Genomic DNA, 23,950 nt, shown 5'->3' with positions numbered 1-23,950 from the left:
GGAGAAGAGGAGGCATCTGTGTCTTTGTCCTCTCTTTCTGGAACACCCCTCCCAGCCCCTCCCAGCCCAGGGCCTTCCTTCCCCCCAGCTCCTCCCAGTGCCTTCCCCATTCCAGGCTGACCCTTCCCCTTGGGCCCTCCTCGGCCACCTCACTCTGAGCTCTTCCCTTGGACCTCGACCCCCTCATTTGTTCTGTTTTATTTTATTTTTGCCATACTAGGGATGGAGCCCAGGGCCTGCCACCGAGAGGCAAGAGCTCTACCACTGAGCTGCTCCCCCAGCCCCTGCTCCCTTTGTTTTTAATTGTCCCAGGCTCTAAGCCGCATTGGGCCAGGATGGGCAGCCACCAGCCCGGCCTCTCCCCGAGACATTCTTCAGGAGACTTGGCTCTTGACTTGTTTCTGCTGCTTATTAACTGTCCAGCTGTCTAATCTGCAGCAGAACATCACCTGTCTATCTTGTCCTCATCTCCCTGTTCAGTAAAATGGGAGAATAGACTACAAGGATTTGGAGATTTCTTCCAGCTCTACAGACGATGAATACCTTGAGGGATCCTGGAGAAAGGGTTTTTGAACAGAGAACTTGAAGGCTAAGAATGTTAGTCTGTACCACTGCAGTTACGATGATCGTGATTCTAGCACGATTTTACTGACTTAATATGTTTTTTGCCATCCTGGATCCCAGAGTCTTGTGCAGGCCAGGCAAGCTATACCCTGCAGAGCTATGCCCCAGCCTGTTACCGACTTTAACTGGCATAAATGCTTCTACTCATCAGGTTCCAGGTGGTACAGAGGTTCCTGTTTGAACTTGGTGCATTCTTGCCTACATGGTCTTTGGCTCTAACTGGAAGCCTTCTAGATAGCCACTCTGACTTGTTGATTATTAAGATCTTGAATTAAAATACATGAAATTAAAAGACATAAAAATGAAGATTTTTTTAAAAAATCTATTGAAAGGATTCTTAATTTACTGGCGTGTAGGAGCATGTCAAGTGATGCAGAGGTCAAATTCAGTCCCAAAGGAAGGTGGGAAGCATTTTAATTACTGAAGCGAGCGTTAGTGAAACAAATGGCTGTCTTCTAAGAAGGTCTTGCTGTGTTCTCTAAGCACGACTCGCAGTGGGTTCCTTACATATAAACTCATCCTATGTCAGAAAGCCCTAATTTGTGACATTCCTTACTCATGGTTGACAGAATAAGACAGCCCTTATATTTTACTGTGACACTGTCTGCTAAGAAAGGCATCTGTCAGCATATTGGCCACATACTCTGTAGAACCTGGGTTGGGGACGTTCCATGAAAGGAGTCAGGAGGAGTGGGTGCCACGGCCAGCTGACCTGCCCTCTGCTCCCCCAGGTCATCCACTGCAGCGGCTACTTGAAGATCAGGCAGTACATGCTGGACATGTCCCTGTACGACTCCTGTTACCAGATCGTGGGGCTGGTGGCGGTGGGCCAGTCCCTGCCTCCCAGTGCCATCACAGAGATCAAGCTGCACAGTAACATGTTCATGTTCAGGGCCAGCCTCGATCTGAAGCTGATATTCCTGGATTCCAGGTGAGTGTGGCACCTGCCAACAGCACTGCTGTGACATTCTGGAAGATACCGATGACAGAAATTGGCCCCAGAGAGCTCCGCGATGTTAAGCCAAACTATAACAAGGAATAAGTCCTACTAAGAATGTGGATTAGAAAGGGATTTAGTGAAATCTAGTCATGAATGGAAAGAATTAATTCAGCTTTGGACTCTGGGACTTATTTTAATTAATTAAGTTATATTTGAATCATTTCAGCGGAGTTTGGAATGGGAATATGTGTTGTGGGCAAAAGTTATCCTTTTCTGAAGGCCCACAACATCAGAAATATGTCTCGTCTCTCCGCCAAGCCGGTAGGATTTTAAAACCAATGGGTTTCCACACTGAGCAGTGTGTGAAGCCCTCAGATCCCCCACAGCCATGGCAGACTGGAGGCTGGGAGCAGAGAGGTCGCCTTCCCTGGGGGAACACTTGACCACAAGCTCAGCCGGTGCCCTGCCTGTGTCCGGGCTGGGGGAAGGGAGCGTGAGTGAGGCAGAGGCACACCGATTCTTGTCTCTGGAGGCTGTGCCAGAGCGGCCTCAGGTCTCTCCCAGGGTAGGCTGCTGGCCTCAAAGTCTTTGTACTTTTTATTATTTTTTTAGCTGAAATTTATTTTTGCAAGTAATAACTGTATTTTTGTGGGGGATAATGAGATGTTTTCGCTCATGTATGGTCTTGAGGCTTTGGCTTGTGGGGCCTCTTCCATTTTCTTATCTGCAAAATGAGAGACCTGTCCATGCACTGGCTACCACAAGACTAGAGAAGGATGAAATTAGATGAGAGATGAGAAACAGAAAACTCAGAGCCTCAGCTGCAAACCCAGAGCCTGCAAGGCCACCTTGTTTTTCATCCCATAGATTCCTGGACTGTGCAGGCAGGAATGAGCTGTCAGATCCTTCTTTTAACTTGGCATATGTGGCTGAGATTTCTAGGAGAGGGGATATATCCATTTTGTTTCCTGTGTGTCCTGAAGCTAGGATTTACTGATTATATTCCCCACTTTTTTTGTTGAAACAGGGTCTTTCTATGTTGTTCAGGCTGACCTTAAACCAGAAGTTCAAGAAATCCTCCTGCCTCAGCTTTCTGAGTAGTTGTGATTATAGGTGTGCACTACTGTGCCTGGCTACTACTTGTTATTCTTACTTTTTTACTTTTAAAAGACAAAGCTAGGTAGGGGCAGGAGGAAGAGACAGAAATGACTTGAGCTTACCATGATTGTATCTCCGAACCATCCAAGACAGAGGAGCAGCAAGAGGTGGTGTTAGAGAGTCACCATTATTGTCACAGAAACTGCAAGCCAAGGGCAACTAGGACTCTTTGGGGGAGCTGCTGACACCTTTGAGGGTGGCCCAAGGGTGACAAATGCTCTCTTCCTGCCCTGCAGAAGGAGCCCCTGTGGGGAGGAGGCCAGGCCAGCTGCCTCCTGCAGAGGGCCATGCAGTGACAGGAGACTTCTTTCCCAATTTAGGAATCACTTGTGAAAGCAGGCTGGAAATTGGCTGTCCAAGGTCATTACCGAGGGAACTAGGGAGGATCCAACTACTTTCTCCCTTGTTTTGCCTCCTAATATTTCTCAGACAATTAAAAACAAACAAACAAACAAAAATCACCCTGAAATTCCAGTGAATTCTCTAGGAGAGGAAAGAAGGGGTGTCCCAGAGGGAAGATGTGGAGTCTTTTCAAGTTGTTCAGCCCACACCACTGTGAAATGCAGAGGGTCTTCCAGCAAAGGGTGCAGGTGGTTAGCTGGAAGACAGGCTGCTTCCTGACGAGTTCCTCAGATACGGCCTGTGGGGTACCAGTGAGGGTCTGTGAAGCTCCCTGTAAGGGCTGCACCCCTGGAGAAACTAGAGAAAAAGGGTAAAGGTCTCAAAGGCTGGGTGCAGTGGTGCACACCTGTAATCCCAGTGGCTCTGGAGCTAGAGGCAAGAGGATTGTGAGTTCAAAACCAGCCTCAGCAATTTAGTGAGGTGCTAAGCAACTCCATGAGACCCTGTCTCTAAATAAAACACAAAAAATTGGGCTGGGGATGTGGCTCAGTGGTCGAGTGCCCCTGAGTTCAATCCCTAGTACCTCTCCCCCCTGAAAAAAAAAAAACAAAAAACTCACAGGAGACTTCCTGTCCCCACCTAAGCCCTGCAATACTTCCTATTAAGTATCAGGAAGCTTCTAGTAAAGCCTCAGGCTTTTCTAAACTCCTTCATGGAGGAGGGGTTCAGGGGCCAAAGTGCACTGGAGAATCTCTCAAGGTCACTGTGGTCTTGCTTTGGTTGCAGTTCCTATGGTTTTTGAAAGGCCTATGGGCCAGGGGATAGTGGCTTGGGCTGGCCCAGTACTGGAGGGACAGCAGTGGCCAGGCTGGGTGGAGGCGTCAGCTTCTGGTCCAAACCCCAGGAGCCACAGCAAGGGCTTGGCCAGAGGCCCAGTGGCTTCAAGTCACAGGAGCAAGGGTGGTAGGCTTCAGGGGGCCCTTGGCATGCTACCCAGGATGGTCCCAGGCAAAACCGAACTCAGCATGACCTGACATTAGGTACCTAGGGGTTTGTGGCACTTCATTTTGAAACTGTAGCTGGAGCTTTTGCTAAGGATGGGTGAACCCAGCGATGTTTGGGGTTTGGCAGATCCCTGTGACAGGTCTTCAGACACTAGAGGTTTGGAAAAAACTAGGAGGGCATCTTGCCAAGCCCTTCCCCTTCCCTTTAATTTTTAAAGCCAGTATGTACTTTGATGAGAAACTCGATACATGTGTTTCTGATTCATTTACACGTTCAGGGCCCTTGTTCTATAATTTGACGTCGAGGAGGCTAAGAAGCCTCTTTCATCCCGCGCTGTGGAGATGTCTGTTTTTCTTTTTGGGGGAAGCCAGACATCTCAATTTCCTGCCACGTGGAGTTTGACTCCGATGGGGCTTGAAGTTCTAGGTGGCCCTTAGACAAGTCCCTTGAACCCTGAATGACCGGACTGGAGGCAGTAAAGTCTCCTTTCTCTGCCTCAAGCCCCGTTCCTTTCCCACCTTGTAGGAACACCTTGGGGATGTGCACACCAAATAGGGAGCCCCTCCTGGGAACTCAGAGGCTTCCAGAGATTTACCACCCAAAGCCCCAGCAGAGCTCAGCAGAAGGGGAAGCGGGCTCGTGAATGGTCGTGAGGTCCTCGCCCAGTTTAATTTGCAGTTCATATTTTACATATTTCATACCCTGCCTAGTAGGTCCTCCCGGGCGCCCTGGCCTTCCTGGGTGCTCCCTCCTCACTGCTGCCCCCAGGACTGATTCTCACCATAGTCTCGCGGCCTTTGGAATCTCTTCCTGTCCTCCTCTTTCATCTGTCTCTGCATATCTGTCACCACAACACTAGCTTAGGACCACCCCCTCTAAAGACACAGCTCCCAGCTCGGGGGCTGCAGCTGGGGAATCCGACCATTGCCACCGCAGTTTCACCTACAGACAGAGCCACCCCAGGCCTTCAGTGCGGAGGTGGTCTTGGATGCTGACAGCTACTGTTCTTCAAAGAGCCGGAATGGGAAATTAATCTGCCCAGGGCTTGTCAGAATAAAGAGGGGTGGAGTCCCACAGGCACTGGATAGAGGCTCCCATTTCTATGGAGAGCTTCGGGTCTGCCCTCTAGTCACAATATCCTCAGATGTCCCACTGCTCCTGGGGGGTCTGAGATAATCCTCTAGTGATACGAGGCTTAAACATCTGCAGTTTTCCATAATTCCCATTAGTAGGAATCACCCAACTGCAGGGTCCCAGAGATCAACTGTGTCCATTAGGAGTGTCCAGCATGGAGTGGAGATTTAAGCAACCCAAGTGCCCGTCCACAAAATGCAAAACGTGATCTCTGCCTGAAATAGAGGATTGCTGTCATCATAGCCTCTTTCTCCCCATGTCGGTATCAAAGCTCACTCCTATGTGCCCTCAGAGAAGCTCACCCCTGAAAAAGCCCGCAGTCCTAAGCCATCCCAAACACACTTTGAGCCAGGGGTTTCAGAACATTCCTGCTCACAAATAGTGCTACATCCTGCATTGGGCGAGACTTCAAAGATTTGCTTCTTGTAAAAAAAGATCACTCTCAGTTTCCAAAATCAACATTTCCCCCCTGAGCCTTTTAGCACTTGATTAGTTGGCAAAACCAATATTAGTTTAAATGAAAGGCAATCTGCACAGCAGTGTGACTCACGGAGCTGCCGTCCTCCCCCAGGGTGACCGAGCTGACAGGCTATGAGCCACAGGACCTGATTGAGAAGACGCTGTACCACCACGTGCACGGCTGCGACGCATTCCACCTCCGCTACGCGCACCACCTCCGTGAGTAGTACCACCCGGGCCTGGGAGGCAGCTGGCCGGGGAGGGGGCATCCCTTGCCTGGCACAGTGTCCAGAGGAGCCTGAAGCCTCCGAGGGGCTTCCTCACAGATGCCAGTTCTCGAGCATCCTCTCCAGAACGTGCTCATGAAGCCGGCAGGTGCAGGGTGTTGGGGAATTGCCTGGATTCCAGATCGTGGACTTGGAATTCAGCTTCTCTATGAAGTCTGCACACCAGCTATGAATAATGGCAGTAACCAGAGAAGAATTGACCCCTGAGCACTTAACTGTGGTCAGGGACTGGTTTAAGGGATTAAACAGATTACTAACCCAGTGAGGGGGAGTCTCGTGTGCATGCTTCTCCTTCTACTGTTGAGGATGCTGAGGTCCAGTGAGGTAGAGCCACTTGCCTATGGTCACTCATCAGGGAGGTGGCAGATCTAGGAGTCAAACCTAAGCAGAGTCCAGTTGCTGAACCCCGATCCTGCTGGCGATGCTCAGGGGAGGACTACATGTTCCATGATAGAAATCAGCTTGGAATGAGTGAACAGAACAGTGTTTGATCGGCCAGTGGAGGTGATTTGGGGATATCTGCATGTTTCAGAGGGGATGCTCCAGTCACCGAAGTATCACTATCAAAGTGACACTCCGAGAGTCCAAATGCAGCAAAGAATAATTTGGATGGAGTGGACACCTCCTCCTCCTGCTGCTGTTTAGTGGGTTCATACAGATGGCCAGAGGAGCCCGGTCTCCTGCAGAGGGACCCAGAGAGCTCGTCCTCTGTTCTGGCTTTGCTGGGTTAACTAAGAGATGTTAGAAGACAAGTGCTGGTATCTTGTCGGAGGTGGGCGGCAGGTCCCGGGGCAGCTCTGTCTGCAGCCACATTGTGCAGTGTGGAACACGGCATCACTAGGGTGTGGCTGCTGTTTTCTTCTCCCCGTGTCGCCACAGGCAGAGACCGTGGCAATCAGGACTTTCAGCTGGGCAGACTCCTTGCTCCCGTGTGCACATGAAGACTCAGAGTTGTGAACCAACCTTCCTTCCTTCCTTCCTTCCAAATCACAATCTCATAAGCATCCCTGTTACTCCTGAGACCAAGGTGGGTAGGAAAGCAACAGCTTAGCGTCTGGATGGAGTCTGTAGGAGAGCCTCACCCCTGAGGGAGCTGGAAGTGCAATGGGGGCAGCCATCCCACGGGCTCCTGGGGAGGAGCATGCTGGGAGCTTCTGCTGCAGCAAGGGGGTTTCAAGCCAGCATTGAGCTGCACGGGAGAGAGTTGCTCAGAGTGTGGCTGGACGCTGCCCACGAGGCCTCTGAGCCTGGGGAGAGAGAACCTGTGGCGTTCAAAGTCCTCACTTCTTAAATTTTTATTTTATTTGTGGTGCTGGAGATGGAACCCCTTTCCCTGAGAGAAGGTAAGAGGATTTGTGCTTTGGAAAAATCATGAAGGTCCCAGTGATGCTAGTCAGGTGGCCCTTGTGACCCTGGCCAGGGCCAGAATGGGCAAATCAAAGAAAACCAGAAAAAGGCAATAGTAGCAATGATGGCGACCGTTCCGTGGCTCTGACGGTGGCTGGGGCTGAGCAGCTCTGGCAGAGACGAGGGGACAGCAACCCTCTTCCCGGGCTCAGGGAGGGCGAGCATGGTTGGATCCACCGTGAGCCCCTGTGTCTGCCCAGCCTCCCCTCTGCCAGGGTTTCCTGGTGCACTAGAGGGGCTGGCATCAAGGAGTCCACGCGTTCACCCAGCAGAGGGCCGGGAGCCGACCCCAGAACTCATGGCTCGCTTCCACGACGAGACAGGCCCTGTGCGTGGGTAGCACCAGCTCTCAGGGCAGCCATGACCTCAGCCTGGCAGTTTACCCTCAGTGTCTGTCACTGTGACCAAAATACCTGACAAGGACACTTAGAGGAGGAAAGATTTATTCTGGCTCATCGTGTCAGAGGATGCAGCCACAGGCAGCTGGCTTGAGGGCAGAAATGTCAGGGGGGAAAGGCGCGGCCGAGGAAAGCCGTCCACTCATGGGAGCTAGGAAGCTGCAGGGGAAGAAAGAGAGGAAGGGCCGGGGGACAGGAAACCTCTCCCCAGTGACCGCCTCCTCCGATGGCTCCTACCTCCCTGCTGCCCAGTCACCCATCAATGGACTGATCCATGAACTGATCCACTGATGGGGTCAGGGTCCCCGGGATCCACCCACTGCCTAAAGCCCCAGCTCTGAACCTTGCTGTGGTGGGAACCAGGCCTTCACCAAGAGACTTTGGGGGTCATTCCAGATCCAAGCCCTGACCCCCTCCTCTCCCAAGCCAGACTCATCAGATAAAGTAAGGGCATATCGCCAGCAGCCGGGGTGGTGGGGTTGGGACTTCATGATGTGACACTTTGACAATTTCAAAACCTCTTCAGTGTGTGATCCCAGAGGCTCCCCTTTCTTCCCCAGGCCCAGAACTGGGGCCAGAAAGGCCAGCGCCAGGCTTCTGGTCCCAGCTCCCCATCCCTGGGTCCAGATGCACCTGTTATATTTCCTTAAACTCCAGTTACAGCCCCTGAGCTTGGAGTTCAGGGGCAGTTGTTTAGTTGAACTGAAACATGGGTAGGGAGAGGGAAATGAGCAGGGAGGAAGAGTCTGCCTCTATGGGCTACTGCACTGGCGGCTCATGCTCAGTCTCCGGGACTCTGGAGCCCGTGTGGGCCCCTGCCCCAGAGTTATGGAGCCCAAGGGAGAGGGAGCGGAGGTAGTTAGACTCCAGCTCCTGACAGTCATTGCCTGAGGACTGATCTCAGGGCAGGGCCTGAGGAGGGAGAGCAGGCAGGCAGCAGGAGTGGCCACCGGCTGTTGCCCAGGTCAGCCTCCCCCAGCCCCTCCTCAGCTCCCACTCCCCTGGCCACCATCTGGGGCTGTGTGACGCAGTCCAGGCACCGGCCTGCACCAGTTCCCCTCACCTGCCAGCCCTGGCTCTCGACTTCTCTCTGTTTGGTGGGGCCACACCTCTCTCAGGGGCACTGTCACCTCTCTGCCTTCCTTGCCTGGGACCCTGTTGGCCAGCTGCAACGTCCTCCCGTCCAGCTCCTGCTTGAGGGCTGAGGGAGCCCCCACACAGGCCAGTTCTCTGCACTCTGCTGGGTGCCAGTGGCTGCCACCTCTCCTCCTGGGGCCATGTGTCCAGCTGCTGCTGGCCCCATAGAGCCCACCCAGGGACCCAAGTCCTTTCTTCCCTTCACCTCCTCATGGGGACTGGGCGAGATTGCGAGGGTGGCCATGACAAAACTTGCTGACGAGGTGGCCTAAGTGACAGACACTTATTTTTCCACAATTCTTAGACGGGAAGTCCAGGATCAGGGTGTTGGCAGGGTTGGTTCCTTCTGGGCCCCTCTCCTTGGCTTGTAAGTAGTGCCTTGTCCTGTGCCCTCACATGGATGTCCCCGAGTGCGTCTGCGTCCTCATCTCCTCTTCTTGTAAAGACACCAGTCACATGAATGATGTGACCCCAGGCCTCTGTAATCACCTCTTTGAGGGCCTGTCTCCAAGCACAGTCACGCTCTGAGGTAGGAGGGTGAGGCCTTCCACAGGGAACCTCATGGGCAGGGGACCCGATCCCTCCTGCTTCCCACCCAAGTCGTGGGCCGGGCTGCCTCAGTCCAGCTGGCCGGGCGGCTTGGAGAGCACGGTGAGAAGCTGAGAAGGCTGAAGGCGTAACTTTGCAATGTGATTTTTCAGTCTTGCCACACGGTGCTAGGGCTCAGGGGTCTGGCCCGAGAGGAGGCCCCCAGGCTGGCCTGGTATTGTAGCCTCCTGCCCTGCCATGCTCCACCCAGAGCTGCATCATGGCTGCTGCCGACCCGGCACTTGAGTCCTTTGCTCTGATCATTTAGACCTGCTGCTGGCTCTCTTAGGAACACAGGGACATTGGCAGCCTCTACTGCTCCCCCTCCATCCTCCGCAGATGGCGGCAGGTACCGTAGGCCACTGTCCCACCCACCTGGGCTCCTTAGGACTTCACAGTGAGAGGCACAGATGCTCCTTCCTGCCAGTTGGTGAGATCCCTGAGCACAGGGACGGAGCAAGCAGCAGCCACCCTGTGGGACCAGAGTGGGGTCGCTGTGAGGTTTCTAAGACTACACTCTGCACACTGGTGTGCACAAGCCAGGCTCTCTGGAGACAGGGCCAAGGCCCTGCAGAGGCCTAACTGGACACGAGAGCCACAGTCAGCTGGTTTTCACACATTTTTAAAATATTATCTTTACTGGGAGTGAGAGTCCATGGGGTCTGCAGAATCGCGGTCCCCCAAGAAAAATAACTCACAGCCTTCCAGAAAGTCAAGTGTGAGCAAAAGCAGAGCCTGACAGTGCTGTCGGGAGGCCTCTGGGGTCAGTGTGAGTGGCACCGCAGCCCGGGGGGGGGGGGGCTTCTGTGGGCCGCAGTGGCAAGTGGGCCTGGTGTCCCAGGGAAGGTCTCCAAGTGAGGCTGGGCCAGGTCTACCTCAGAACCTTCCATGACAACAAGTGAAGACGGGACCTCACAGGAGAGACTGTGGCCTTCCCACCCACCCCACCTCACTCCTGTGGGGCTGCGGAGGTTCCTGGGGACCCCAGGCACGATGCAGTCATCTGGCCTCAGACTAGAGAGGCCACGCTCCCCCAGACACCCTCTCTGCTGCGTTGGGAGACTCGGCAGGTCCTAGGGGTGAGCAGAGGACAGGCTGGTGGGGAGGGCTCGGTGTCTGCGCACCTGATGATAGGCGTCGAGGGACACCTGGTGGCCTTCTGTGTCCATGGTTCAGAAGAACCGTGACCTTCCACAGGACTGAGAATTTCACCTCTTTGGGTAGGCCCCTATCCAGAGTGGGCCAAGCCGAAATGACAGAAGAGAACGCAGGCCATGTCCCAGAAAGGCTTTGGGGCCTGAATGTGTAGTTTATAAAAATTTTAAGCAGAACTGTTATGACAAAATTATAGGACATTAGAGTAACTAGCATAGAGCCAAGGAGAACACTCTCTGAAGGACACACGGTGATAACAGTCATAAGCTCAGATGCTTAGGGGGCCAGGCACCTAGCAGGAGTGGGCAAGTTAGTATAGGGCAATAGAAAGTGGCAGAGTCTGGGCTGGGGATGTGGCTCAAGCGGTAGCGCGCTCGAGGGTTCGATCCTCAGGACCACACACAAACAAAGATGTTGTGTCCGCCGAAAACTAAAAAAAAAAAAAAAAAAATTAAAAAAATCTCTCTCTCTTAAAAAAAAAAAAACCTAAATACCACAGGTGGGGTGATTTATAAAGAACACAGGTTTATGAAACCCATGGTTCTGAAAACTGAGAAGGGCAAGATCAAGAGGCTGCTTGTGGCAAGGGCCTTCTTGCTCTTCCCTAGGAGACTCCTCTCTCCCCTGGGCTTGGCATGTCTTCTTCCTGGTCCATCTACCCTCCAACTAGCAGGTGTAGTGTTGGGGGTGGGGGAGGTTGTACTGGGAAATAGAGACCCAGTCCCAAAAGATGGGTTTCATCACCAACTACATAATCTCTGGAGTCCCACCTGGTAGAGGAGGACCATGGGAGGCACAGGGACTGCTTGTACCATTTTTTTCCCAGCAGGGTGAGGAATTCGTTTCCTGTGCTGCTGTAACAAATTACCACAAACTGGGTAGCTTGAAACACCAGGAAGTTATTGTCTCTCAGTTCTGGAGGCTAGAAGTCTGAAGTCAAAGAACCGCAGAGCCAAGCTCCCTCCAGAGGCTCCAGGGGAGGGCCTTCCTTCTTCCTCAGTTGTTGGTGGCCTCATGTGTCCCTTGGTTGGGGCCATATCACTCCAGTTGGCCTCATCTTCACATGGTGTCTCCTCTGTGTGTCTTACAGGGACACCTGCTGTTGGAAGTGGGGCCCACGGACCTTGTCTTGAGATCTGTCACTTGCTCACATCTGCAAAGACTCATTCAAACATCCATGGTTGTGAGGATTAGGATCTGATATCTATCTCTTTCTGGGGAGACACTGTCCATTCAATCCAGGACAGGCATTGCAGCATCCTTTTCTACCCTTAAAATGTAAAACAGAGATGGCAGGCTGGGGTGGTGGCTCAGTGGCAGGGCGCTTTCCTAGCACATGTGAGGCACTGGGTTCGATCCTCAGCACCACATAAAAATAAATAAATAAGTAAAAGTCATCATGTCCCTCTACAACACATATATATAAAAGTTGGTGAGGTGGTGCAGCCTGCAATCCCAGCTCCTTGGGAGACTAAGGCAGGAGGATCGTAAATTCATGGGCAACTTATCAATACCTTGTCTCAAAATAAAAATATAGAAAGGGCCAAGCATATAGCTCAGTTGTAGAACACGCCTGGGTCCAATCCCTGATACTGGGAGGTAAAGAGAAGTAAAAGAAAAAAAAATCTAAAACAGAATAGAAGTATGCCCAGACCTGCGGGAGGAATTCTAGAAGAACCAGGAAGGCTGCCTGTTTCTCTGGACAGTATATTTATGGAACTAAAATTTCTCTCCCAGCATGGGTGGGGAAAAAAACAGGACTAGCGGCTTTCATCTAAGCATGGATCACACAGAATCCAGGATGTCGTCGATGGTGGAGTTGGAGATGCCACACACAGAGGGGCGCAGCGCAGGCTTCTGCCCTCGGGACTCATGGTTGAGGGGACACCTCGTCCACCACCACCACAAGAAGGGATTTACATTATAGTTCTGTAGCCTGGGATCATTTCAGGCAGCTAATCAAGGATGACAGACTGGAGGGAGAATTGATGCAGACCAAGGAATGTTGTGACTAAGTGTCTAGGATTTTGATTTGGATTGATATGTTGACTATTGCCATGGGTCATAGGGAAGCAAAAAAAAAAAAAACCCAGGAAATCAAAAAACCAAGTATCTGCTTGTTTGGTCTCTGTATCTAGCCTGATCATAGCAGAGTCAGAAATTAGACAAAAATGATAGTCGGGGAGGGTCCGAGATAATAAGGTCTCAGCAATTTCTGTAATTTGATTCTTAAAATATGCCGGATAAACTGGCTTCATTTTATCCAGCTTGACATGGTTACAAATAGTTTTTTGGAGTGTTGTAAGAAATAAGAGGAAGTAAAGTATAAGATCAGAAAAAAGAAAAGCTCAGGTCGTATTCCCATGGTGCTTTACAGGCACTGCTACGCATGGATTTTTTTTGGTACTGAAGATTGAACCCAGAAGCACTTACTCACTGAGCCACATCCCCAGCCCTTTTTTGTATTTTATTTAGAGACAGGATCTCGCTAAATTGCTTAGGGCCTCACTAAGTTACTGAGGCTGGCTTTGAACTCGTGATCCTCCTGCTTCAGCCTCCTGAGCCACAGGGGTTACAGGTGTGCACCACTGCGACCGGTTTAGGCATAGATTTTAAAGTCCAGGAGACCAGCAAGCATTTCTGTTAAAGAAAGAAACCCTGATGCCTGGGACTCCAGTTTGCTTAGGTGGCATCTCTTGGTTATATGGGAGCCATCAACAAGTTGGCTCACCCCAGAGATGGCTAAGAGAACCTTCTGATTCTTCCTCCCACAGTCCCATGTGTCCTCAGACTGTCAGCCGCAGTTTGTGGTAATGGAGTAAACAAGGCAAATAAGAGCTGGACGTAGAAACCTTGGGGATTTTTGTTGGTTCGTTTGGGGTTATTATTGCTTAAAAAGCAAGCCCCCCGAGGAGAAGCGCTACAAAGCTTCTCTCAATCCTGCCTCTGTCTACACTCGTCAGCACTGATTTTGCCCCTGCCGTGTTGATTCTGGACAGAAAGAGTAGGTCTCTACACCGTCCCAGAGGGAGCTGCCTCTCTAAGGGGGTGGGATGGCTGTTACACAGCAGGACTGTCCCATGTGTCCTAAGGATGTGGCCCTGACAGATGTGGCCCTGTATTTCTAAAACCCTCACCTCCTTCTTGTTGAAAATCTAGCAAATGAAGAAAAGCTGAAATGAGGAAAATGCAAATTACCTGTGGTTTTACCAGTCAGAGAACAAGTGAGCAAGTGAACTGTGGCATGTTGCTGTGTCCGCCACGGCAGAAATCTTCACACAGGGCCTCGTCCTCCCAACAACCATATGACGTAGGGCTAGGGTTATCCTTCTTTTATAAACGAGGAAACTGAGTCACAAGAGGGTCAGTAGCTGGTCCAAGATCACTGTTGGTGCGTGTGCAAACGCATGTGAGCTCATTCTTTCATGATCAGGGTTCTGCTCTGTGCACTCCTGAATCTCGTCTTAACGCTATGTCATCTGCATTTCACAAATTCTTATGAATCGCTGTTTCAGTGGCTGCATAGTACTCCATAACTTATTTACCCTTTCCCTCATTGTCGGGCAGGTAAATCTCCCCGAAACGTTCTTCTTCCGTTTTAAGCAAATCGAATCTCTTTGTACATTAGTCTGTGTTTACATTGCTCATAATTTATTTCCATTGGATCAATTCTTGGAAGTAGAAACCTGGAAGGGGATGAGCCACCACATTGCTTTCCCAAAGGATCAGGATGACTCCCCTTCCATCAGCACACAGAACACCTTCTCCAGAGATTAGCCAGATTGCCTGTTGCTATTTCTTTTTTTTTTTCCCTTAGATAAACTCATATTTTTAACCGTTTCCGTGGTTTTTAGTGAGTGCTGTGCTGCTATCACTTTCTTCTAATTCTGAAATATTTTCAAGGTCTCCAGAAGCAGCCCAGTCCTGTTACCGTTCTTTCCTAATACCCCTCCCCCTTCAGCCCCTGGTATCTGCAAATCTGCTCTCTGTCTCTGTGGACTTGCCTCTTCTGGACACTAGGGATAGAGGGAGCCCTACACTGTGCTGATTTGATGGATGGGCTCTCTATGAGTCAGTTCAGTGAGTTGAACACATGTTCATTACTTTGCCCATTTGTGTTTCTTCTTTGGTGAATTGTTTGTTAATGTCTTTCCCTTGTATTGCTTTCGGGGTCTTAGTGTTATTAATTGGTAGTAACTCTTTATATATTAAGGTTAATAACTCCTTGACTATCATATTTGTAGCATTTTTTCCTTCTGCACCAAATATTTTGATGTGGGTGTTAAAGTGGAAAGAAAGCACAAATGGCAGGGAGAGCCTGGGGAATGTCTGGGTGGGGATGAAAGGGGGCTTTGTCTTGTTGGTACAACTATAGCTGAATTTGTGTTGTATGAGTCTGCAGGTGGTGCTGATAGCCAGTACAGTCACAGACTTAGCCCCTTTGGTCTCTTCCCCAGATCTCTGCTCAGGCGGCTGCTAGTTGGGGGTCTGGTGCTAGGCCTACCTTGAGAAACAGGAATGTTCTGGAGCTGGGGGTGGTCAGCTCTTTCCATTCCCCACACACAGCTTCTGGCGCTTGCCCCCCCCCCCCCCCAGGCCTCCTCCATGGGCCTCCTTGAGAGCTGTAAGGGAGAGTCACAGTTTGTGGGTCCACTGAGGCTTTGGGTGAGCTGCTCAGCATTGAGGTTTGCACCCATGCATAGAAGATGGGCCCACAGGCCCAATTTTCAGGAACTATGTCACCAAGCAGAGGACTTTGCTACCCGAGCAACACAGGAAATGAATTGGCCCCAAGAAAATGGGTAATTGGGAAGAAAATTTTAATGGCAACAGAGTAGCAAGAGATTTTGCTGTGAATACACAGTGTCTGGGTATCAGCAACATTTGATTCCTAGCCCAGTGCTCTGCAGTTACTTTATTTTGTTTAAATAACTACATCACTCACCCCCTCTGCCATTAAAGATTGGGGGGATTAAGACATAACTGGCATGTTGGATTCTAAAAAAGCAGATGGACGTTTCTGCCCCGCCAGGTACCGAGTTGCCAGGGGGCTGTTCCCTGCAGTGGAGCAGTTCTGTTCACTCGGAGGTCTTAGTGGACTCCTTGAGGTTGCAGGCAGCATCTGGGTGTGAGTGCGTGTGTAAGCGTGCCTGACTCTTCCATCAAGTTCAGAGGGGTCCTTGGCCCCAAGGCCCAGGATGCAGGTCCTTGGTGGGGTGGCATCCCAGAGCGGGGCCCGTGGACTCATGTCACCCTGTGCTTGCAGTGCTGGTGAAGGGCCAGGTGACCACCAAGTACTACCGGCTGCTGTCCAAGCTGGGCGGCTGGGTGTGGGTGCAGAGCTACGCCACCGTCGTGCACAACAGCCGCTCGTCCCGGCCCCACTGCATCGTGAGTGTCAATTATGTCCTCACGTAAGTCAGCCCTATTGTTCCTCCCCTTGCTCCTCCTCCTGCCACTCATTGCATCGCTCCAAAAGTGTCACCTAACTCTCTGTCTCTTTCCAAAACCGTTCATTTGTCTCCCGTTTTGTTTTTATTTGAACAAAATAAGAGTCCAGTTTTGGGGGAGGGTCCAGATTTTCCCACGCTCAGCAGAGAGGAGTGAGTGCTGGGGGGGCCTCAGATCCCAGCACAGAGCCCGGGGGGGAGGGGGGTTGGGGGAAGCCCCCACCTTGAACAGGGTACAAAGAAGTGCACATCTGGATCAGGAATACAAGCTCACATAATCCATGTCCACAAACCATCTTGAATGCTTCTGCGATTTGGGACAGAGGAAATCTCTCATTTCCCATCATCTATCCATATAGCCTGTTGCTAATGACAGAGAATACTGAAAACTCCCGAAGGTCAAGTTCAGTTGCAAATACATTTAAGGCCATTGGAAGCAACTGAACATGAGTCACTCTGCCCACCAAAGCTATTGTGTATTAAACCACCTTGACCCCAGGCTTAGTCCTGTACTCGATGCCCTCATGGTCCCCCAGCACCCCGGAAAAGAGTCCTCATTTGTGTTCTAAATGCAGTGGTGGGGCCAGGGGTGCAGAGCACTTGCTTAGCCTGCACAAAGCCCTGGGTTTGATCTCAAAAAAATGGAAGGGAAAAAAAAAAGGCAATGAGGAGTTAGGTTCCAGGTTCTGCACAGAGCGACTGCTGGGTTTCTGTGTGTTAGCTGCACAGTGGTCCCGGCAAAACTGTAAGGGAGAAATGATTCCGCCCTTAGTTATTATTCTCGAGCACTGAGGTGTTGGCTGGACTTGGGGGGCCGCCTCTCCTTCCAGGAACACAATGCTGAGCTGGCTGCCAGGATGCTGATGCTGTCAGGAGCCCCTGGTGTGAAAGCCGACAAGGCCAACTCCAGGCTCCCAGCCCTTACAGGGCCCCTCACTCCCGCTTCCCGGGTGCTCAACAGGAATCAGCCGGGTCACAGATGTGCACCAGGGATGAGATTATGTGATCAGTGGCACTTTAGCCCTCCCTTTTGCCTTGACAGCCGTAGTGGCCCAAGATGTCCCCAGGAATCGTGTTTGGGGCTGTATGGGATTGGAGAGGGCTGTTCTGACCTCCCTCGATTCCGGCCAAATAGCACTAATCTTGCCAGCATTCCTGGGTCACCATCTTGGGGCTTCAGGCAGCTTTTATAACAAGATTGAGCTTCCTGTCCTCAAATGCCACCCACACTCAACCTCAGTGAGAGGATCCGAGGAATCTGGAGAAGGAACTCGCTCAGGGGACGGAGCCAGGGAAGCCACTCTTCCCCCACTGCTCCTCCACATGACAGGCCTGCTCTCGCTTTCCAGGGACGTCGAATACAAGGAACTTCAGCTGTCACTGGACCAGGTTTCCACTTCTAAGTCCCAGGACTCCTGGAGGACCACCTTGTCTACCTCACAAGAAACTAGGAAATTAGCTAAACCCAAAAACACAAAGATGAAGACAAAGCTGAGGACATACCCTTACCCCCCACAGGTAACCCTCACGTGGTATGGGATGCAGCTGACGTCTGTTCCAGGGGTTTGGGACACCCTGGGTATGCTAAGGAGTGACGGCCCTCTGAACACGTAGCTGGATATCTCTATAGAATGAAGCGGGTCCCCAAGGATGTCCTGCCCATAGGGTGGTGACACAGCCTGGGGACAGCTGACATCCAGGTGGACTTGTCAAGAATAGGAACTAGAAGACCATTGGGAGGGCACATGAGCCTGTGAGACTCCATGTAAATAGGGGTTAGAACCACATCACATATGTCATGTTTTCATAATAATTTTTTTAACATGAAACCCCTTATTTATTTTTTTAGTTCTAGGATGGAACTCAGGGCCACTGTACCCCTGAGCTGCATCTCCAGCCCTTTTTATATTGAGACAGGGTCTCACTAAGTCTCTGAGGCTAGCCTCAAACTTGTGATCCTCCTGCTTCAGCCTCCGAAGCAGCTGGATTACAAGTGTGCTCCCTCCCCTCCCCCTTTTAAAGCACTTGGTGTTCTGTCATCTATAACAAGTGTCCGTGTGCATTTGGTATGTTTTTAGTTTGGGGTGGGGGTCTCTTTCCATCCAGGGGGTGGGTCACTGGGGTAGGCCCACCTTGGCATGGGGCAGGGACATAGCTTACCCACAGCCCCTTGGCTAGCCTCCATCCGTCTTCTTTCCATGCAGCAATACAACTCCTTCCAAATGGACAAACTGGAATGTGGCCAGCTAGGAAGCTGGAGAGCCAGTCCCCCCGTAAATGCCTCGGCTCCCCCAGAACAGCAGCTCCATTCAGAAGGCAGTGACCTTCTGTACACGCCGTCCTACAGCCTGCCCTTCTCCTACCATTACGGACACTTCCCTCTGGACTCGCATGTCTTCAGCAGTAAAAAGCCAATGTTGCCAGCCAAGTTCGGGCAGCCCCAGGGATCCCCGTGTGAGGTGGCACGCTTTCTCCTGAGCACGCTGCCAGCCAGCGGCGAATGCCAGTGGCATTATGCCAACCCCCTAGTGCCTAGCAACCCGTCTCCAGCTAAGAACCTTTCTGAACCGCCCACAAACGCTGCCCGGCACAGCCTCGTGCCAAACTATGAAGGTGGGTCCTGTTGGCAGGCGGGGATACCGCCTGGGGGCTGTGGCGGTAGGTGGTGGTGGGGGGCAGACAGAAACGGAGTCCTCAGGATTTGGGTGAACCTTGCCCTTCTCTGCTCCTAAGTACAGCTTCCCTGCTCTCCTGTGCTTCACAAGAGAGAAAGTCCCCTGTGCCTCGTGCACACCAGTGGCACTATAAAGGGGACAGGGACGCTGAGCATTCAGACTCCATATAAATTCGGCATCCTCTTCTCCACAGGGAGACCTGTGATTTCCAAACCCCCTTCCAGGTTTTGAGAACCCCCAGGTCCAGTTATTTATTTATTACTTATTCTTGTTTGGGCTGGGCTGGGGATCAATAGGTCTGTTGTTTTACACGATTACTTTTCACTTTACCCCAAAATGATCTTGAGAGACAAAGAGGCTTCCAATTTCCTTCTCATGCTGCTTTCAAAGTGCAGAAAAAGAGTAGTGATGATCCATGGGCTCAGGGACAAAAGTGCCACTCACCAGATCTAGAACAAATAACAAACTCTCCAGGTCTCAGTCTCTTCATCAGTCAGATGGGATCATAAGCCATGTGATGTGTCTGCCTTGACTTGCCAGGTCAAACCACAACAAAGATCAGAGTGGCTTTCTCAGCCTTCTCCCCTGGTGGCAGGTAAGCAGTCCTTAGTGGAGTGCCACCAGTTGCTCAGGACACCAGCCAACTCCTTTGACTTATTGGACCAACCCCAAGAAGAGGGTGGAAGGTGGGGACTGAGGGTTAGCTGCAGGAGATGTATACCTGATCCACCCAGACCTGACTGAGGCTCAGACTACAGACCAAGATGGTGTGAATGTCCTGCGGCTGTTACTAGGATAGCGATAAATGTAGATGATGTGCCCGGGAGGCTGAGATAGATTCATACAAACCTGAGATTTCATGGGAGGAATCTAACCTTCTTGATGATCATGAGGAAATGTTTTCCAAAAGTAGACAATTTAAAAAGGACCACATCAGCCATCAGGGCCTGCCATCCTGTCTTGGGCCTGGGCCTGTCCTAAGAGCCAGGTATTCCTCAGATTTGTATTCCCAGTACCCCCTGGTCACTGGGTCCTTCACAAAGCCAAGAAAGGGATCATTCTGAACGGCCAAGGGAAGAAAAACAAAGTGAAGGGTTTCGACAATAGTTGACGATATTACTCACTTGAGATGGACTTAAAAATAATTGTTTTTTCTTTGGGGGTTGGTATTGATATGATACACAGAATTTGATTTTTATTGATATTTTAAAAGTGAAGGAGGTTAATAACTACCTGCATATCATAAGCTTGGTGGGAGGGGGGGGGGACACCAAAGATGTTAATTTGAGGCAATTTGTGATCAACTTCCTAATCATTTGAGTATTAAAGGAAGACAAAGGTCCTCATAAAGTAAAAAGCCCAGGTTGCTAATTGATGTCAGGCATGTAATTGAGAAGGCTGGTTTAATTATGATCCTCTCAGCAGGGCAGGGCAATTAACAGCGCCTCTCCAGGGATAAGCAAAAACCAGGGTAGACTGGAGGGCCTTGGTAGCCTCTAGACCCCTGTTGTTCAATAAGGTGGCATTGGCCGGCAAGGCCATCCTCGGACATGGAAAAGCGGCCAGTGCTGTGGAAGGGGTCCACTGGCTTTCAAGAAAGTACCCTCTTCCCCACCAAAGAATAAACAGTTTTTAATACTGATCACCATCGACGTACCCTGGTATGCAGCATTAGGTACATTAGTCCTCACGAATTCCACCTGTTTTTGGCTCGCAGGACATTTGCAATTGTCCCTTGTGGTTGCCCAATGCGGGCCTGGAATGCACGCGAGAAGGACGGTGGCAGCCCGAGGGTTGGGCGCGGGTGGCCGAGGGGTGGCGTTGCTTGGGGCAGGCCCTTCCCTCCCTGGATGCCAGCATCTAACGTATCGCCTGTCTCCGCAGCGCCCGCCGCCGCCGCCGCGCGCAGGTTCGGCGAGGACACCGCGCCCCCGCCGCCGCCGCCGAGCTTCCCGAGCTGCGGCCACTACCGGGAGGAGCCCGCGCTGGGCCCGGCCAAGGCCGCCCGCCAGGCCGCCCGCGACGGGACGCGGCTGGCGCTGGCCCGCGCGGCGCCCGAGTGCTGCGCGCCGCCGGCCCCCGAGCCCCCGGGCGCGCCCGCGCAGCTGCCCTTCGTGCTGCTCAACTACCACCGCGTGCTGGCCCGGCGCGGGCCGCTGGGGGGCGCCGCGCCCGCCGCGCCCGGCCTCGCCTGCGGCCCCGGAGCCCCCGAGGCGGCGGCCGGCGCGCTGCGGCCCCGGCACGCAGGCCCCAGCGCCGCCTCGCCGCCCGGCGCGCCCCGGCCGCACTACCTGGGCGCCTCGGTCATCATCACCAACGGCAGGTGACCCGCCGGGCTGGCTCCGCCCAGGCAGGGCGGCCGCAGGGAGAAGCCATAGGCCAGGCCTTCTCTGGTTCCTAGTTCACAAAGTCCAGCGGAGGAGAGGGGCGAGCTGTGTATGCACCAATAAATTAATTTATACAGAGACAACTATTTTAATAGAACGCAGCCGACCTTGAGGCGTGACCTAGCTGCCATGTACCCCCGTGGAGAGGACCCGGAGCAGCCTGAGGTCGGGACACGGCCGCCCATCCTTGTTCTCCAGGGGTCCATCTTCAGACAGAGCCCAAGGTCGCGGCATCCGACGTGTGACCTCAAGCTACCCGGCGCCGGGGTCTCGGTTTCCTCACCTTGAAATCCAGCTGAAGGCATCTAGCCCGGTCTCTGATGCTCAAAAACAGGGGCTTTAAGGCATTGCAACTCCGTAAATACACTTTAAGGAGGGCGACCTCGCCCTGGCAGCTAGCATGCAGGAAGAGGAAGCCTACCGATTTCCGAGCCCTTTTTGATTCTTAGGTACAGGAAGAATGTGATCATTGTAAGTCCCATGAATAGACAACAACTCCACTGTCTTTAAAAGTCATTCATGATTTAAAAAAATAATTTTTTTTTTTTTAGTCCTTTCTTCAATACAAAACAAGCCAAGACCAAGGGGGTGAACATGCAAGTCTGTTGTGTGTGGCCATGGGTGTGCTTCCCAAGTACACGGTCAAGCTCTTACTCCCCCTTCCCTTTCCTTATGAACTCTTGGTAACACCAGGAATAGCACCTTCAGAATATATTGAATAGGCATTAAATGCAAAAAAGAATATATAGCCAGATATTTTATGAGAATGACCTTGTCAAGCTTAATTCCACGGCAAAGTCCCTCTGTCCCACACAGATCTATAATTCACTAGGCTCGTGTTTGCTACAAGTAGTGCTAATGAAGTTAGTTACATTGCATGTGCAATATGGAAAACTGTCATGGACTGCACCTTGTGGAAGACAAACTTGCTTCAAGGGTGTAATGAAAATGATGGACACATTTTAAGCATTTTCTGCATTTTATACATAGCAAGAGCGCTTCATATGAATGTGTCATGTGTGTAACAGGTGAACAGAGACCCTTTTATAATGCACCAGCAGTGTTTTCAAAATAAAACTTCCAATACTTTTGGTTTCACTCTTACGATTTTTTTTTCTTAAAGATATCACCATTGGATCTGAGGGAATAGATGCATTGAGTTACCACCTTTCAATGTGCTCTGCACTAAAAACAACTGTATCCCTTTGCTGCTTTTTCAAAGCTTATTTAGGAAATTCTTCCACCTTTCTGAATAGAAAGAGGTTTTCACATGCTTTTAACTCATCCTTCTAGAATCAAAGTGAGAATGCATAGTGTTCTCACAACGTAAACTGATCTTTTGCCAACCCTGCGTCAGCAAGGACCCTATGTAATCTCTTCAGGGTATCAGTTGGCTTTATAGTATGCAGGTTAAATTTTGCATATTTAGGAACATGTGTCATGCACAAGGCGACTGGGTCACAGATGGGTACACACACCTCTCTCCTGCACTGAGCTACTAGCTGCTCTGATGGAGTGTGTACACACATAAAAGAAGCCAAGGGTATTCTTTTTTATGGTCACAAGTCTCATAATTAAACCATGATTCTTGCAAGGTGTAGGTTTGATTAATGGGAGACATCACCAACATTTTTCAATAAAGTACCACAAAATGTTTTAACCCTAACCTGGTTATTAGCCTTTGGGGCTATATTTAGTACACACAAATCAGGAAGCCTTCTGGAGCAGGTCAATAGCTGAGGAACAAATGACAGTGTCAATAGACTTAACCAAGAGTGTGTACTTAAAGATAAAATGTGTGCTCGTGGAAAATTCCTCATCTGAACAAATATCAGAATTTTCACAGCCTAGAACGGGAAGGAGGATTCCTCTCTCAAAGCCCCTTTCAAGACGGCAGGGGCTCAATGCAAAGTTGGCAAGCAGTTACCACGGCAACCTAATATTGTTCCCTCCATCTTCAAGAGTCTGCACACTGAAGCCGGCGCGGTTCCCCGACTTCTGTGAGGCTCTAGCAGGGGAAGAGGAAGCATTTTAATAAATATGCCTCCCTTTGATAAAAAAAAAAAAAGAAGAAAAATTGTACTGGGCCCTAACATGTACCATGTTGACAAAAATACCAGATCAAATGGATTTGAGACATAAGCCCAATTCAGGACTGGCTTGGCCCTCCAAGGGGCCTCCCAGGGAAAGGAATTCCTTTATATTCTTGGAAGCCCTTTTCTAGAAAAGCCATTCCATTCATACCTCTGCAGGGATGTGAGTGGGTGTGAAGGGCCCTGAGGAAATCTGTAAGAGCCCCTATTGCCCCCACCCCCACCCTTTCATCCCTTTAAAAGTCCTGTGAGGCATGCCCCCCCCCCCTTCCAACTAAGGCGGGATTTCCAATGGTCCATACATAAATTCACCCAGGTTGTAATTTATTGGAAGTGTACATTGAAGTAGACTGTGGGGGCTACTTCTGATAAGATGGGAAGCCAAAGAACATTTTCAAATAAATGCCATAAAATTACAGTAGCTTAAAATTTTGGTGAATCATAGTCTGTTGGTTATTTAAGATGCATGGGTCAATGTGTTCCTGAGCTTAGGTATATGCTATGTAAGATTAAAATCTTGGGGGGAAAGCTTTTGACAAAAGTTGAACAGTTTTCACAAAAGAAAAGCCCTAAAAGAACAGAATCTAGAAGTTGTTAGATTTCTTTCTCATCACCACTAAAGCTTTGCTGTTGTTGTTGTTGTTTTCTTTTAACCTTTGCTAATTTTTTTCTTTGGAATAACAAGATTGCTCTTTTGTCAAAAATACATAA

At 50.8% G+C, this 23,950-nt stretch overlaps 1 protein-coding gene across 1 annotated transcript in view; it reads left to right on the top strand.

The window, feature by feature from the left end:
- Positions 1-21,086, top strand: part of Sim2 (SIM bHLH transcription factor 2) — a 45,085-nt gene extending 23,999 nt beyond the window's left edge. The window contains exons 6-11 of the mRNA XM_071615788.1: positions 1,356-1,555; positions 5,775-5,881; positions 15,901-16,048; positions 17,434-17,602; positions 18,289-18,697; positions 20,644-21,086. Coding sequence (XP_071471889.1) covers positions 1,356-1,555; positions 5,775-5,881; positions 15,901-16,048; positions 17,434-17,602; positions 18,289-18,697; positions 20,644-21,086 — 1,476 coding nt within the window. The remainder of the gene's footprint in view (positions 1-1,355; positions 1,556-5,774; positions 5,882-15,900; positions 16,049-17,433; positions 17,603-18,288; positions 18,698-20,643) is intronic.
- Positions 21,087-23,950: the final 2,864 nt, after the last annotated feature.

The sequence above is a fragment of the Marmota flaviventris genome, chromosome 8 (assembly GCF_047511675.1).
Source record: "Marmota flaviventris isolate mMarFla1 chromosome 8, mMarFla1.hap1, whole genome shotgun sequence".
Taxonomy (NCBI): Eukaryota; Metazoa; Chordata; class Mammalia; order Rodentia; family Sciuridae; genus Marmota; species Marmota flaviventris.
The sequence above is the reverse complement of the archived record's forward strand: the minus strand, read 5'-3'. Positions and strand labels throughout refer to the sequence as shown.